Source organism: Cyprinus carpio, unplaced genomic scaffold (genome assembly GCF_018340385.1).
Source record: "Cyprinus carpio isolate SPL01 unplaced genomic scaffold, ASM1834038v1 S000006558, whole genome shotgun sequence".
NCBI lineage: Eukaryota > Metazoa > Chordata > Actinopteri > Cypriniformes > Cyprinidae > Cyprinus > Cyprinus carpio.
In genome coordinates, this window is record NW_024879220.1 from 191,904 (window position 1) to 207,107 (window position 15,204).

The 15,204-nt window shown below is 37.3% G+C and overlaps 2 protein-coding genes across 3 annotated transcripts in view; both read right to left on the reverse strand.

The window, feature by feature from the left end:
• Window positions 1-274: 274 nt before the first annotated feature.
• LOC109065384 (complement C1q tumor necrosis factor-related protein 7-like) lies at window positions 275-8,171 on the reverse strand. 2 transcript variants are annotated; one of them, XM_042754614.1, is made up of 3 exons: window positions 7,617-8,171; window positions 2,655-2,894; window positions 275-972 (listed from the first exon to the last, which is right to left on the reverse strand). In XM_042754614.1, the coding sequence occupies exons 2-3, from the start codon at window positions 2,884-2,886 to the stop codon at window positions 344-346; spliced, it is 861 nt and encodes a 286-aa protein (XP_042610548.1). In that variant the 5' UTR covers window positions 2,887-2,894; window positions 7,617-8,171; the 3' UTR covers window positions 275-343. The 2 variants fall into 2 exon arrangements, with proteins under 2 accessions (XP_042610548.1, XP_042610550.1); XM_042754616.1 differs by lacking the exon at window positions 7,617-8,171 and adding an exon at window positions 3,270-3,608.
• A 907-nt stretch (window positions 8,172-9,078) lies between these two features.
• LOC109073043 (cytoplasmic polyadenylation element-binding protein 2-like) overlaps window positions 9,079-15,204 on the reverse strand; it is a 33,862-nt gene continuing 27,736 nt past the window's right edge. Inside the window, exons 8-10 of the mRNA XM_042754618.1 lie at window positions 14,617-14,731; window positions 14,165-14,346; window positions 9,079-12,794 (exon numbers count right to left, since the gene is read on the reverse strand). Coding sequence (XP_042610552.1) covers window positions 12,567-12,794; window positions 14,165-14,346; window positions 14,617-14,731 — 525 coding nt within the window. The 3' untranslated portion in view covers window positions 9,079-12,566. The remainder of the gene's footprint in view (window positions 12,795-14,164; window positions 14,347-14,616; window positions 14,732-15,204) is intronic.

Genomic DNA, 15,204 nt, shown 5'->3' on the forward strand with positions numbered 1-15,204 from the left:
ACATTAATTCTTTGTTCTGAATATGTTCTTGGCCATATACTGGAATTTTCAAAATATGAATATTTTCAGCCTAAAACTGTTAAATCCCCAATCTTAGCAATTAGATGAATGTATATAAAACAAAAGCAATCTTACTTTTATTTTTATGATAGGTAACAACATAATTTTTATTTTCTGTATTAACAATATAAATGGTGACTGAATGCAGGACTTTTTTATCTATACAACCTCTTTTTTTAAAAATGGAAACAGTGTCTAAAAATGTGAGCATTCATGGCGTGAATGCTGAAAAACAGCATGACCCAATCCAAGATAGCACCATTAAATGATGTTACCACAGCTGCTAGTTGTAGTCTTCTGCCAATGTATCCATATAGTTTGTATCTGCATAAAGCAAAAACCCAGAGAACAGACTGTCAGCCCAGCCAGGGTCAGCGAACAGGCCGTTCTGGTCCTTGTAGAAGATCTCCAGCCACACCTCATCCTCTGGGTTGAGAAACATCACTGTGGAGCCAGATGCCACGTCATGGTTCCCTGTGTTGGCATCAAAAGTCTTTATCCGGTACTGTCCATTCTGAACCAAACCAATGGCCAGGTGCTTGTTGGCCAGAGTGATGTCATAAGAAAAGTAGTATATTCCTGGGTAAGCACAGATGAATTTCCCTGTCTCTGGGTTGTAGTGGCCACCCTCATTAAACAAGACTTTGTTGAATTTGATAGGTGCTTGCTCAGTGGGGTAGCTACTGGTGATGCCTACAGAGAAAGCGGATTTGGGCACCAAACTTCCACATCTGCAGATACCTGGTTCTCCCGGAGGGCCTCGTTGGCCCTTGACACCCTTTAGTCCGAGACGTCCTGGAGGACCAGGAGGCCCTAAATCTCCAGGATCACCTTCAGGTCCACGCTTCCCAATGAAACCTCTCTCTCCACGTTCCCCTAGCTTTCCCGTCGACCCGACTCTACCTCTGAGGCCTGAAACAAACACAAGATGATGTTTATGTTAAGCCAAAAATCCTTTTAAACAATATCACAATTGCACTGGAAATTTTTGCATCAAATAATTTGCCATTATGAGTGATGATGATGTGACATACAGTCAAGTATGGTGACCCATACTCAGAGATCGTGCTCTGCATTTAACACATCCAAAGTGCACAGACACAGCAGTGAACACATACACACACACCGTGAACACACACCCGGAGCAGTGGGCAGCCATTTATGCTGCGGTCCCCAGGGAGCAGTTGGGGGTTCAGTGCCTTGCTCAAGGGCACCTCAGTCGAGGTATTGCCGGCCCGAGACTCAAACCCACAACATTAGGGTTAGGAGTCAGACTCTCTAACCGTTAGGCCATGACTTCCCATAAATACGGCTTCCCGTAAACACGACTTATTAATAAAAACCACCATACTCAGAATGCAGGATGCGGTTGGAAACGCTAAAATGCTATGATGTATATCTTTCTGGAACTCAGATCTCTCCCAGGACTACAAATCTGTCATTTACATCATAAAAAAATTCCTTCAGTTCTTTATACTCGTCCTTAATAGGATTTTTAACTGTGTGTGATTTATCAAAATTTGATAACCTGTCATTACGAATCAGAGAATTTACTGAACCAAATTTCCAAACAATATTCTCCTGCACATGTGTCAGACCCTGGTCCTGTAGAGCCACTTCCCTGCAGAGTGTAGCTCTAAAACACCTGCCTGGAAGTTTCTAGTAACCCTGAAGACCTTCATTATCTGTTTCAGGTGTGTTTGATTAGGATTGGAGCCAAAGCTAAACTCTCCAGGAACTGAATGTGACAACGCTTTTCTACTGCAAGGTTTCTCAACTCTGGCCCTCGAGGTCCACTTTCCTTCATAGTTTATGCTGGGTTCCAGACAACTTGAAAATTTGGATTTGTCCCACCACCTACTTGGAAATAACATTTAGAATGCTGCTTGAAGTCAAACATCCCACTTGGGAACTCAGGGCAGATCAATCAACCCCAACTTCATTTGACATCACTGCATCCAATGGGCAAGTGTGGAGCTTAAAAAAATTACACTTTAAGTTTGTAACCTTTAAGTTTTGATTTTTGTTTTCATAATGAATGATGTTTCCTCGCTCCTACGTCCTCGAGTCTGTGACCCGGAACTCAGCCATCTAGAAGTACATTCTCTAATTACACCGTGAGGAAGCAAGGAACGAGGTGTGAGGAGGCTTCCTAACAAGTCACAAGTGAGGATACACAGGTGTATCCAAAAGAAGTCTTTTTCAGTGAAAAACCTGATGCACATATAAATTCTCCTTCCCCTTCACATCTGTCATAATAATTTTCATTTACATTTTACCTTTGAACCTCTCTCACTGTACAGCACAGGACCAATGATTAGGAAACACAATCACAGAAATCGCCATGATTGCTTCACAATGCCATGTCTTTTGTTTGGGACAGCTGAAAATCATCCAGTGTGTCATGCTAGGCCTAAGGGGGTGGAGCTAAGATGCAAGGAAAGGTAGCAAGGATGTACAAATAAGAAATGAGAAGCACCCTTTGACAAATCATTTTCAGTTAACTTTAGCCGTAAACATTTTATGATCGTTCACATCATCAGGGACTAGCTTTGCCTGAGAAACCATTCAGTTGCTTAGGAAATGTCCTCTACCTGGTTCTCCTTTTTCTCCTTTCTCCCCCTTCCGTCCATCCCTCCCATCTCTTCCTGGAATTCCGACATGGCCATCCTCTCCACGAGGCCCAGGGGGTCCGGTCTTTCCCGGGGCTCCTGGCACACCTGGAATGCTGCAAATAAACTGAGGCAGGGTTCCTTTGGTTCTGGCCTCCAGCAGCTGACCCATAATGCACTGAGAAAGACAGACCACACCCACAATCGTCCACATCCTCAGACCTAAGCACAAAAATGATAGAGCAAGGATTAAACAGAAACCAGATTGTTCACCCAATTTTGGGCTGATCTCTTCTTTAAGGTCATGACACACTAAGCTGATGCTGAGTGCCCAGTTTTTGTGGTGCATGCCACACTATTGGCAATAGTCAGATTCCATCAGTGACTCTGATTGGCTGTTCAGCTTAGTGAATCAGTGCATGAGAAGAAAAACCAAAGTGGCAAAGGCAAGAAAAAATCAGAAGGCTCTTGTCATTTTACATCTTCATCATTTCTGAGCATTCCAATACGCCAACATTTTCATGGCCATCTGGAATTAAGTCCAGCTGATCAGTATTATTCATATTCAAAATGTTAATGAAGTGCTGCTTTGTTTACCGTTTGTACATCCGCAGTCTTAGTCAAATGATAAATACAGATGACTGCCACCTGCTGGTATGTAGAGCTGTTTCCGCTTGCGAAAGAACAGAACATACAGTACATGTGTTCAAGCACAAATTTTGGCCTAGACACAGGCAAAGCAAAACAACAGTCAGCTTTCATCCCTGTCTGTTTTATGATGTCATTTTGGTGTGTCACAGGCTTAAAACAAGACTACAGGCAATCATGCCAGTGTATTTGTAAAAGAAATAAGAAGTGTCTCTATTTCAGAACGACAAACTGTTTCACATTAAGAGGAAGTTTCATAACAGATAATTTTATTGTTTAGACTTTTTGCTGACCACACATACACAGATATGGCAATCAATTTGTGCATTAAATTACACAAAAAAAAGCAAATCTAATATAAATCTTACAAATGTATATACATTAAGTGCATGTGTTTATTATTTGCTTGTTATTGGATCATATCAGGGAAAAGATGTTATAAAATTGAAACATTTACTAAAAGAGATTTCAGATCAACAGGGGAATTTACCAGAGCCCAGTTTACAGAAATGAAAACACAATACTGAGACTCTTAAGAATGAAGAACTTGTCCAGTCTTGAAACAAAAACATTGGTAAAATAACACATGCATTGTACCGTACTTAAAACAAGACTGCACAGCTTCTCAATTCATGTTTTCAAAAGGAAAATTACTACATGAGCAGTTTATTATGATTGCACATCTGACTTTATCCCTGCCAAGTATTCCAAAAAGGTCACATATTGTGTCCTTAAGAATTCAGATGTGCACCAGCATGCGATTACCTATAATGTGTGTGTTCATACATCCACAAATATGCTGAACCCTTGCAGGACTTTGTGAGTTTTGACATCAACTCAGATGCATGGTATGCGGCAGAAGTCATCTTATAGGCCATTCTAAATTATGATATTGTAATGAGTCTGAGGCTCTGCTCCAGCTCATTCCAGAGCTACAACATCACTGAACTACTTCAGAAAGCAACATGAGTGTAAGACTCTGAATATACTGATTCTAGTACCAAATTATTGTCATATGTTGTTGCATTAAATACATTTTGTCTTGTTTTTTCAGTTAAATAAACATCCTTAAAATAAGATAAATGTATGTATTGCATTAAATTTAATTGTAAAAAGAATTTTTTTCAAAGAATATATCAGTAAGTTTTTTTTTTCTTTACCCACTGGCATATATTATGCACAATTCAGAATTCAGAATTTTATGCATAATGCATGATAAATGACAGGTGTATGATTAACACACACACACACACACACACACAAATTCAGAATCTCACACACACACACACACACACACACACACACACTCACATACAGAATGTTATAAGGCTTTTTGTAATATTTGAAGATATTTTGAGTCATGAAATTATGCTTTCATTATTTAAGTTTGTAAAAAATTGCAAAAGACACCTGGAAATACACAGAAGAAGAAACGAGCACATGTTGTCATATTATTTGCCAACAGAGAGTTGGACTACATCCATGCTGGTGTTCTCATCTTTGGCTTTCTGTATTTTGCACCTAAATATTGAGACCACCTGATTTTTAGCACTCAAATAAAGCATTCTGAAACCATACAAGCAATACAGAACATTGAAATTGTAGCTCTGTGGTTGTGTAAGCTGTGCTGCTCAGATATCAGAGATCAGGTTTAAATGAATCTCTACCAACAAAAAGTTGCAGAAAATCATCTCGCCATTCAGAAATCTGTCCTTCATAGCTGTCCCAGCTAACAGAATTTTGTTACAAGAACGTTCCCCAAATATTCAGTGTTGGTTCTGGGAACATAAGAATTTTTTTTTATGGGTGTATAAAAAATGTCCAGTTTTCTTGGTGTTAGAGGAACGTTTTTAAAAGGTATGATGTTCCTCAAACGTTCTTTCAACTTAATTTTGATTTACAAATTCAGCATTCTAGGAACGTTGATTTGTAACATTCCAAACACATAAAAATATCCAGTTTCCTTAATGTTAGTAGAATGTTATTTAAAGGTTAGTATGATGTTCCTGAAACATTCTTTCACTCAATTAAATGCCTGCTGTGACAAACACTGAAAGAAAGAGAAATAAGAACACAAATCACAACTTTTTTAAGCCACAGCATTGGATGAACTGAAGATAAAATACACTAAATCTCTCAAGATCTGATTAAACAACTCCAAAAAACAGCATTACCAGCTTCTATTTTTACTGACCAGATTGACTTTATTTCTGTCAGACATCTACATCAGTTCTAATTGAGAATTAACAGCAGGTTTAGATGTCTTGAAAATGTTTTGTTCACCATCATGTCACCATCATGGAGATAAGTGTTTAGAAAGATTAGTCTTTTGTTGTGCTCTTGACCCTTGACTTTTGTTGAGTTGCTTCTTTTGCAGCAATTGCAGGTGTTTTCAGAAAACATTTCTGCGTTGTAGAAACAGCTCAACATGTCTGTTTTAATAACAGAGAAACGACTGCATTAAAGTGGTTTAAATAACGCAAACAATTTGAAAATAAATAATTGGTAACATTGTTGTTGCAATTTAGAATGCTGAATGTTGATGTCTGTGACATCAACATTCGACGAATGAAACACAACAATGGTGACATACTTCATGCCAGCATACAAAACACATTCATGCTCCCAGCATGCATTGCTGCATTTTTTATTTTATTATTATTATTTATTATTATTGTCACCATTGTTGAGGTTTGTATGATGAGTGCTGATGCCTACTAAGTGTGATGTATTAAACTTTTAAATAGTTTTGGACACTCTTACATAAACCACTGAAACGTTAGATTTTTTTTTTTTTTTTTTTATTTACATGAGTTCATTACTTCTTTCTCATATATCATTTTAAATCCAAAACTAAGCAAAACAACATAAAAAGCAGTTGTCTAAATGCAATTACTTAAATGCAGTCATTTGTCTGTTATTAAAAAAGACATGTTAATCTGCTTTATCAATGCAGAATTTTTTTCTAAAAACACCTGCACTTGCTGCAAATGAAGCAACTCAACAAAAGTCAAGGGTCAACAGCAAAACTAAACCAAACACTGATCTCCGTGATGGTGACGTCAAACATTTTCAATAACACATCAACCTCTCAACCTCTGTTAAATCTCAATAGGAACTGCTGTAGGTGTCTGACAGAAATAAAGTAAATCTGGTTAGTAACAATTGAAGCTGGTAATGCTGTTTGTAGAGTTATTTTATCAGATCTTGAGAGATTTAGTGTCTTTTATCTTCAGTTCATCTAAGGCTGTGGCTGAAAAAAATTGTAGTTTGTGTTCTTATTTCTTTCTTTCAGTGCTTGTTCACAGCATGTGTTTGAATGAGTGAAAGAATGTTTCAGGAACATCATACTAACCTTTAAATAACATTCTACTAACATTAAGGAAACTGGATATTTTTATGTTTTTGGAATGTTACAAATCAATGTTATTTGAATGCTGAATATTTTTTATGTTTTTGGTTTGTTTAATGTTTTTGGAACATCATACCTTTTAAAAATGTTCCTCTAATGTCAAGAAAACTGGACATTTTTTATGTTCCCAGAACCAACACTTAATAAATGGAGAACGTTCTAGTAACAAAATTCTGTTAGCTGGGGTACTCACTGATGAGCCAAGCACAGCTGTGAGAGCAGATTAGACCATAACACAATTATACGCTCTTAAATCCAGTTTGTGATGGTGAATGCAATGAAACATCTGTGACATTCAGCAGAAGTGTGAAATACTACCAAACATCCTCCTTTGAGAGACAAACACTGTTACTAAGACAAATCTGTCCCATCATAAAACTGTAGTCTGGAAAAGTTCACCGAAAAAATGAAAACTGATCATTTACAAACTTTCATGTTTTTTTCCAGCCCATATGTATTTCTTTTTTGGAACACAGAATGAGTGAAATTTCTATCATAATAGTGATCTATATGACTTGTGGACTATTCAAAGTCTTGAAAAAGTTTTATGTGAGAAACAGAAGTAAATCTAGAGTTGTTACCTATACATTTTTTTTAAAAATATATTATTATTGTGGGTTTAAGACAGCATGAGGGTGAGTAAAACATGAGACCTGATCTTACCAAAAATAAAAAATAAAAAATTATAATAATCTCTGATATCTTTGAAAAGCACAACAAATGGTTCTAAATCAAAATACTGCTTTTATTAAAAAGTTACATCTCACAATCACAATCTCCAACTTATGACAAAACCATATAAAATATTAACAATATTTAACCAAATGCAGTATTAAACAGATCCTGTTTAATACATGCTCTAAACAACAAAAATAGTGACTTGCCAGTTTCTGTCGCAGGACTGTTTTCGTTGTGCTGATTTACGATTTCAGTGATGTCCTTTACTTGTTTGAACTCCTCAGTTTGGGCTGTGTCGTATTTTCTCGGCTTCAGAATTTTTGTCTTTTACTTCTCTTCTTTTTTACTTTCTGTGCATCCATGAATAAGCCAAACATTTGGAGCAGATACATATATGCCTTAATCATCTCTCCCTCTGTACTGCTGTGACTCTCTCTGACTTCTCTCTATCTGTCCTCATGCTTCTCTCTGTCTCCGTCCCTCTCTGTTCATCAATCTCTCTAAATGAGTGCATTTCTGCAAGATGTTTGCAGTGATCTTTCAGCATTCCCGATTTACTTGTGGGGAGAATTTTGAACCACCCACTTGAAAGACACACCTCCAGCGTTACTCAGTGAGATCACAGATTAGCTACAGCAATCATACACTACACACTCAAGCAGTGGAGAATTTCTCAAATGAAACTGCTGCACAAACTGCAGTTTTTATATTTTATTTTGTTTTCTAATTCTCATTCCATTCTTTTTACTTTCTATTCCATTTCATGAACACCGTTTTCCCCTACCAACCACACATTAATATCCACAGTCTGCACGAATTGTTCAGCTCCTTCAGGCTTAAGTTTTGGCTTAGACCTGTAGCTGCTAAACCTCACATATCTGGAGTGAGTTCACAAGAGTCCAGGCTGCAGGGACAAAGAATTTAGAACAATTATAATCTATAGAAGTGTAATAATTTTACTTTATATCCTTGGTGCACCCATCCCTTCTCATTTCTTCAACGTTCACAAATTATACTTTTGGCTTTGGGAAATACTGACCACAGTTTTGTGAGAGCACTGTTTTCTACAATGACCATAAAAAGCTGCATTATTCCGTTGCATTTAGGGGAAATCTTTGCTCAAATCAAGCTCTTTCAGGCCAGAGGGGTTTGATCTCAGAGCTGAAGCCAGAGATGAACGTGGCAGCCTGGAGAATATGGCAAAAAGCTTTAGTTATGATTATCAAAATTAGTTAAATTAAAGAATGAGTAAATCTAGCTACTGGAGATTTATGATCACCTCTACATATTGAACTACGATGTTCATTAATGCAGGTGCGAAGTTGTCTGTTTGTTTTACCAATCTATTGAAGCCCGCATGGACAAGTCAAAAAATAAAAAACACTGGTAGAGCTGCAAGTGATGAAACTAGTTATTCTGTGTTGTTTTTTTAGTTGCAAAACTTGACACAAAAGTGCTTCTTCCTCCAGGGGGCGCCTGAAGGCTCATGCATTCGATTCCTCTATTAAGCTGCAAATTAAAATCTCCATAAAATGATTTAAAAAGTGTTTCCTCCCTTCTGTTATTCACAACTAATACAACTTCTCACTAAATGTTTAAAAAAAAAACAACAACCAGGAAAACCAATTAACAGATATTTCATACAAAATAATACAGCTGAGACGTGGCTTGTGTCTGAACAGAATGGGTCTTTATTCAGGAAATGAAAGAAAAGATTGTAATCAACACCCCATTTAAATACAAAACAAATCAAAATAAGGAACAACATGATATTCAGTTTGCATATCAAAGAGCCACTCAGTAATAATTACAGTCTGAACACTTCATAAACCACTTGCGTGAATCTATACACAAACTTGATTTAGAAACTAGAACATTAGAACAATATTACAAAGATTTTAGCTTTAAAAATAATTCAAATTGAAATAATATTTTAGCAGTTAGCATCATAAAATTATATATTCATATCTTTCCACGTAAAAATACAAAATAATATTAATGACATATAATATGAAAAATTATCCCAAATATTTTGCTACTATTAGAGTAAAATAAAAAACAAAACAAGAAACAAAAACCAAACCAACGAACAAAAATATGCATGAAAAAGTTTCTCCTTTTGTTAGCAAAACACTATCCAAAATAACTACAATCATTTACATCAGTACAAAGATATCTGGATTTAAAAATAGTTGCAATGAAAAAAAGGGGTTTCATCTTTTCTGACAGTAAAAAATGACACTGTGAATCAGAAATTTGCAAAATATGCAATGAAAAAAATAAATCTGCATTAAAAAGGTATACACTGCAATTCTCACTTTTTTATACAAACATTAGAAACAGTATTGCACGTCACAACACAGATTCGAGGTTAGTAAGCCTTTCAAAATGTGTTATATTCAAGTTTCTGAGTATCAGTGAGGGGAGGGCTGATACCCCTCCATCTAACCAGGGAGAGTCTCAAGTGTTTTCCATGAACATAGTAGAACCCTCAATGCTTCCTTCCTTCAAATTAAATACACGACCAACTTAAATAGTAATCAAATCGATGTGTGCTAAGCAATAATACATAAATAGATTCACTCAATCACACACACAACTGCATGGACGATTCAAGAAACGGCCTTTTGCGTCTTCCAGCGTGACGCTGCGTGTGAACGTAACCATAAATACGTGGGCAAATCAAGTGAGAGAGGAAATAGAAAAATACAATTTAAATCAAATAGTTATCTGTCTACAAAAATAGTCAAATAAATAATGATTTTTCAAAATGACGACGACAACCAAAAACCCACACATACATGTACGAAGCAACAGTGTTGAACACGGAAAATGGAGCGTGCTACTTGTCACCGACAGAGCGAAAGACACCGATGACGATGAAGCGGCCATCTTGTTTAGCTCCCAGAAACACTTTCGCTACGTACTCCGAGTACACGGCAGACTGCCGTCATCGCTTAAATAGAATCTGGGTCCAGCATCTTACACAATCAAATAAATTACTATGCAAAAAATAAAGATATTTAAATTATCCAATAGACTTAAAATAGGTCGCAATTCTTCCAAATAGTATACAATAAAAGGTGATGTGATACAAAATTAAAGAGACTGTTTTGCGTTTGACTCCAAATGTCAGGGAAAAAGGGACTGGTTCTCTAAGAGGAGAAAAGAGAGGAGAGAAATCGATAAAAGGTAGTGCATTACGTGTCCTCGAGAGTCTGGAAACAGGCGACACATCGACAAATAAATACACACATATATGCAATAAATAAACACACAATCTCAGCTCACTGTTGACACTTAAAGGTTAAATCACATACACAATCTCAACAGTACTACAAGGGTACCAACCCAAGAACTCAAGAATATATAGAGTGCAAAAAGAACGACAGACAGACAGAAAGAGCGATACAGTACTGAACGACTGGTCACGGCACCAGTGGCCATTGCTTCTGTTGAGATTGTCCATAAGACTGATCCGAGCGAAAACGCAAACTTTACAAAAATATTTGCGACAGGGTTCTCTCTCCTCTCTTTTCTCTAGGTCTGTTCTTACCAATAGATTTCATTTGGAAATTATACTACGAACCACACGTACCCACCATGCACAGACAAAACGACCACGGGTACGATTCCTTCGGCGAATTCCTACGAACTACACATATCAAAGTCCTGCGCTCTATCGCAATACGAGGGGTGGCATTCAGGGGTGTTCAGGAAGGGCAAAGGTTAAATGTCGAGAGACGATCCTCTAGTAGAAGATCTAGTTTTCGTAGAACTGAAACCTCAATTCATAACTAGACTCACACGGCACGAAGACAAGACACGAAAACCACAGGACAGCACACAGTCTCTTGACTAATTATCGAGTTACAAAATGGCAGAACTCACTACTCTAAACTAACATCACTTCTCTCGTAATAAGTTCGTAAAGGAATCATCACAACAACGCATGCAAAGGTTTTACGAAGAATTTTACACAGTTTTTTTTTTCCTTTCGTTATTAGTATTGATTATCTTATATATCTAAGTGTCTGACCTTTTTACGCCTCATGCTACATAAATTCCTCTGTTTATCATTAATATGCATCATGTTTTGTTTGTGTTTTTTTTCTGTCTTATATGTGCTGGTAACCTTTACACTGCATGCAAATGATGTACAGCCACAAACATGCACGCAAGTTTTCACATTCTGTGTTTCCATGGCGACGGTCGGCAATGCCGTGCGAGAGGGAACGGACTGCATTTCTGTGTATCGCCAGTGACGTCACAATGGCATTACATAGAACACAGACACTATCTATTCGTTATATCCTATATAGCAGCAAAGCTTCTTCTATAGCTTGTGATTAAATTGCAAGAATAGAGCAATAACAAGCCAGATTAATATTCTGAGGTATTGTCTTTTTTTTTGCCAGTGGAAAATGGAAAGTCTCAGTAATTCGTTATTGAATCATTCCTATTCCTGTTAAGAGCACATTGGAGCGAAACATCAAAGGGGGATGGGGGGGGGGTTTAAGCTTACTATTTTTTTTTTGTATATTCCGCGGCAAACGTCTCGTTTTTAGGACGCTCATTTTGCTACCTTTGGTTCGAGATCCAGGGCAGGCCTCAGAGATTACGTCATCAAGGGTTTTCCAGAGACAATTGCGCACTTTGCCCACTTGGGGGGGATTTAGCAGCAGACGGACACACGACGGACAGAACGAATGAACAGTACGGACAGGCTGCCCCCCCAAGCGAAAACATTCTCGTTTCTACTTTTTTAAATCTCACATATAAAAATAATTTGAAAAAACTACAAAAAAATCAATCTCTTTTGTTTTCTTAATCTCCTTTTTAAAAAACACGAACGTACCACAAAAACTCTGTTCCGAGCCTGAGATGTACAGGGAGGGAGGAGAAAGAAGTGGTTTGGTGAAATAAACTTGTAGTGAGTTTAAACTGAGGCTTGTAGTGTTTCTGGCTGCTACAAAAGATAAAGATATATTTATATATTTATAGTCATATATATTCTCTATATACTGTATACGGTTATGTACTATATACTGACAGCTTGGGTTCAGGGGCCAAACTAAGCATCTTTTTCTTCCCGCAGCAGATGTGTTGTTTCTGCGTCGTCTTGCATGGTGTCGCTCCCGGCACTCCTGGAGTCCTCAGTTCCAGCGGAAGTGGATCTGGCGGGGACGGTCGGCTCCCTCTTTGACCAGCGGCTTGTGGAACTCACGGCCGGCGCGGGAGTGGATGTTTGCCCAGCAGAACTCGCAGTAATACTGCAGGCAGGTGACGTTGGCGCAAAAGAACGGGGCGAACTTTCCACCACAACGTGCCCCCTGGCATTCGTCGCACAGCTGGTCATCTAACACATACGGCTTCACCTCCACCTGTGTGAAATGAATAGCAGAACACAGTAGTTTAATTTAAATTCTGGTAAAGTACAGGGACTGATATAGCTACATAAACAGTACCATGATCAGTGTCGGGCGTAATGCATAATGCATTGCTAAGTAAATTGATTACTTTTTCCTTGAAAAAGTAAAGTAAGGGATTACTCTCATTTATTTTATTTTTTTTCATGTAACCTTCTTCATTTAAATTATTTGGTCAGTTCAAGAATAATTTATACAAATTTATTATATTTATTTGTTTTTTTTTTTTTATAAAATCAGTTTCATGTTTATCCTTATATTATTCAACTGGTTGAGGTTGATATGGAATTTCAAAAGCAATTCGTAATAAGTAATGCAATGCTTTATAGATAAAGTAATTTGTATATTAATCTGATTACACTGTTCTTTCGTTTTTAGCGTAACTTCCCAACGCTGACCATGATATAGCTATTTTCTGCATATGAATTGGACTATAAAGTGATGGGTAAAATAATGGCACATTTATAGCACTGGACTACTCAACATCATTATATTAATCAAAGGTTTTAATATTTTAAGAAAATACAGTATTACAATATCTAAATCTAAGATTTGGGATAATTATTACATGTAGTTAGTTATATTCAACAAGTGCACTTAATTGTACTGAATGTGCATTTGTAGTGTTAATCAAATCTTAAATAAAACTACTTGGAGATAATATAATGTTATAAAAAACTAAGTGCACTCTTTTGACTATGTTTTCTTAACACACAATGTGACGGATGAACTGAAATAAATATCAGTTGCATTATGGCATATGTTCTTTGTTATACTACACATTTTGCCAAATCTAGCAAGTTACTTGGGTATTGTAGGTACACAGGAAAAAAAAATAGCATTCTATGCACAGTATGCATAAGATACACTAAGAGAAGTATGGTAATGTGCTCTTCTGGGGTGCGTTTCTCAAAAGCATTGTTAGCTTACTATGGTCATTAATTCCATTGAACTCTATTAGTAACAACAGAACTTGCGACCATAGTTGCTTCTGGAAAACGAACCCTTGGATGTTAATAGTCTCTAACAAACATGTAAGTGCAGGGCTCCAGACTGCGCAGCAGATGGCAAAAATTACGCAAATATTGAGGAAGCGATGGTACTGATGAAAAGGAAATGGGATGAATGTTAACAACTTTCATTACCATAAAACCATAAACTATATGATTAAAGGTCATCAGCTTGCATTGGAATAATCCCATGTTGTAGCAAAAAAAAAAAAAACAACCAAATCATGTGTTTGTGCGACCAACTGAGAAAGTTAGTCGCAAAACAACAACCAGTGGGAAGAATGAGTTTAGAGCCCTGAAGTGCTGTCTATTTACCCGTTTGTCGATGTCGCCATGCTGCAGCTGGACGAATCGGGCACTGATTGCAGCAATGTAGCTCTGCTGATTGGAGAAGGCCACACGCCCCGCCCCCTTTGGGTACTTCAGCTCTGGATCAGTGTCAATACCTGCATAACACACTCCACCATACAAGCGGTCCATGATCATCGCCAGCTCCACTGCAGAGAAACATACCATTAAAAAACACACATGGAAGACATAAGTTGAAATTGTCACATCAGTTAAAAGGAAATTAATACATTAAAAAATGTAAGACTATTGAATAGAAAAATATTACTACACACACACACTTTCTTTAAAAATGTTTCAATTTAAATTTATTTTTGAAATTAATTTTAGAATCTTTGTGATAATTGGAATCTCTTCACATTGTGTACATATGCAGCAATTTATAACAAATACAACAAATTGTCATGTGTTTAGCGTACCAGCTCTGAGTGGACGTGGCACTCCTCCTACAAAGATGGTTTTGCGGGGGTCCAGAGGTTGAGAACCGTCCATCACAAAATCACTGTCACTCAGATTCCATGGACGAATCTGGACCTGAAAAACCACATACAGATCCCACATATAAAACACAGTGTACGTGACAACATAAAAAATAATCGCATGTATTTTCATTAAATGTGCACTTGTAGTGTACTTTAAATCTAAAATATAATATTAAAGAAAACAAACTGCTCCTGGAGAGCTACCATCCTGCAGACTTCAGTTCCAACCCTGCTCCAACACACGTGTCTGTAATTATCAAGTAGCCCTGAACACCGTTATTAGCTGGTTCAGGTGTGTTTGATTGGGGTTGGAGCTGAAATCTGCAGGACAGTACCTCCAGGAGCAGGGTTGGAGACCCCTGCTATATCATTTTGAAAATGCCTGTTTTTTTTTTTGTTTGTTTGTTTAGGTGTGTTTCTGCTGCTCCCTGCCCCCTTTTCCAGAGAAGGGTTGTGTTAAAATGTTAAAATTCTCTACTTATGATAATTCACAAACTAAATAACAGCGATTGGCCAATCAGAACT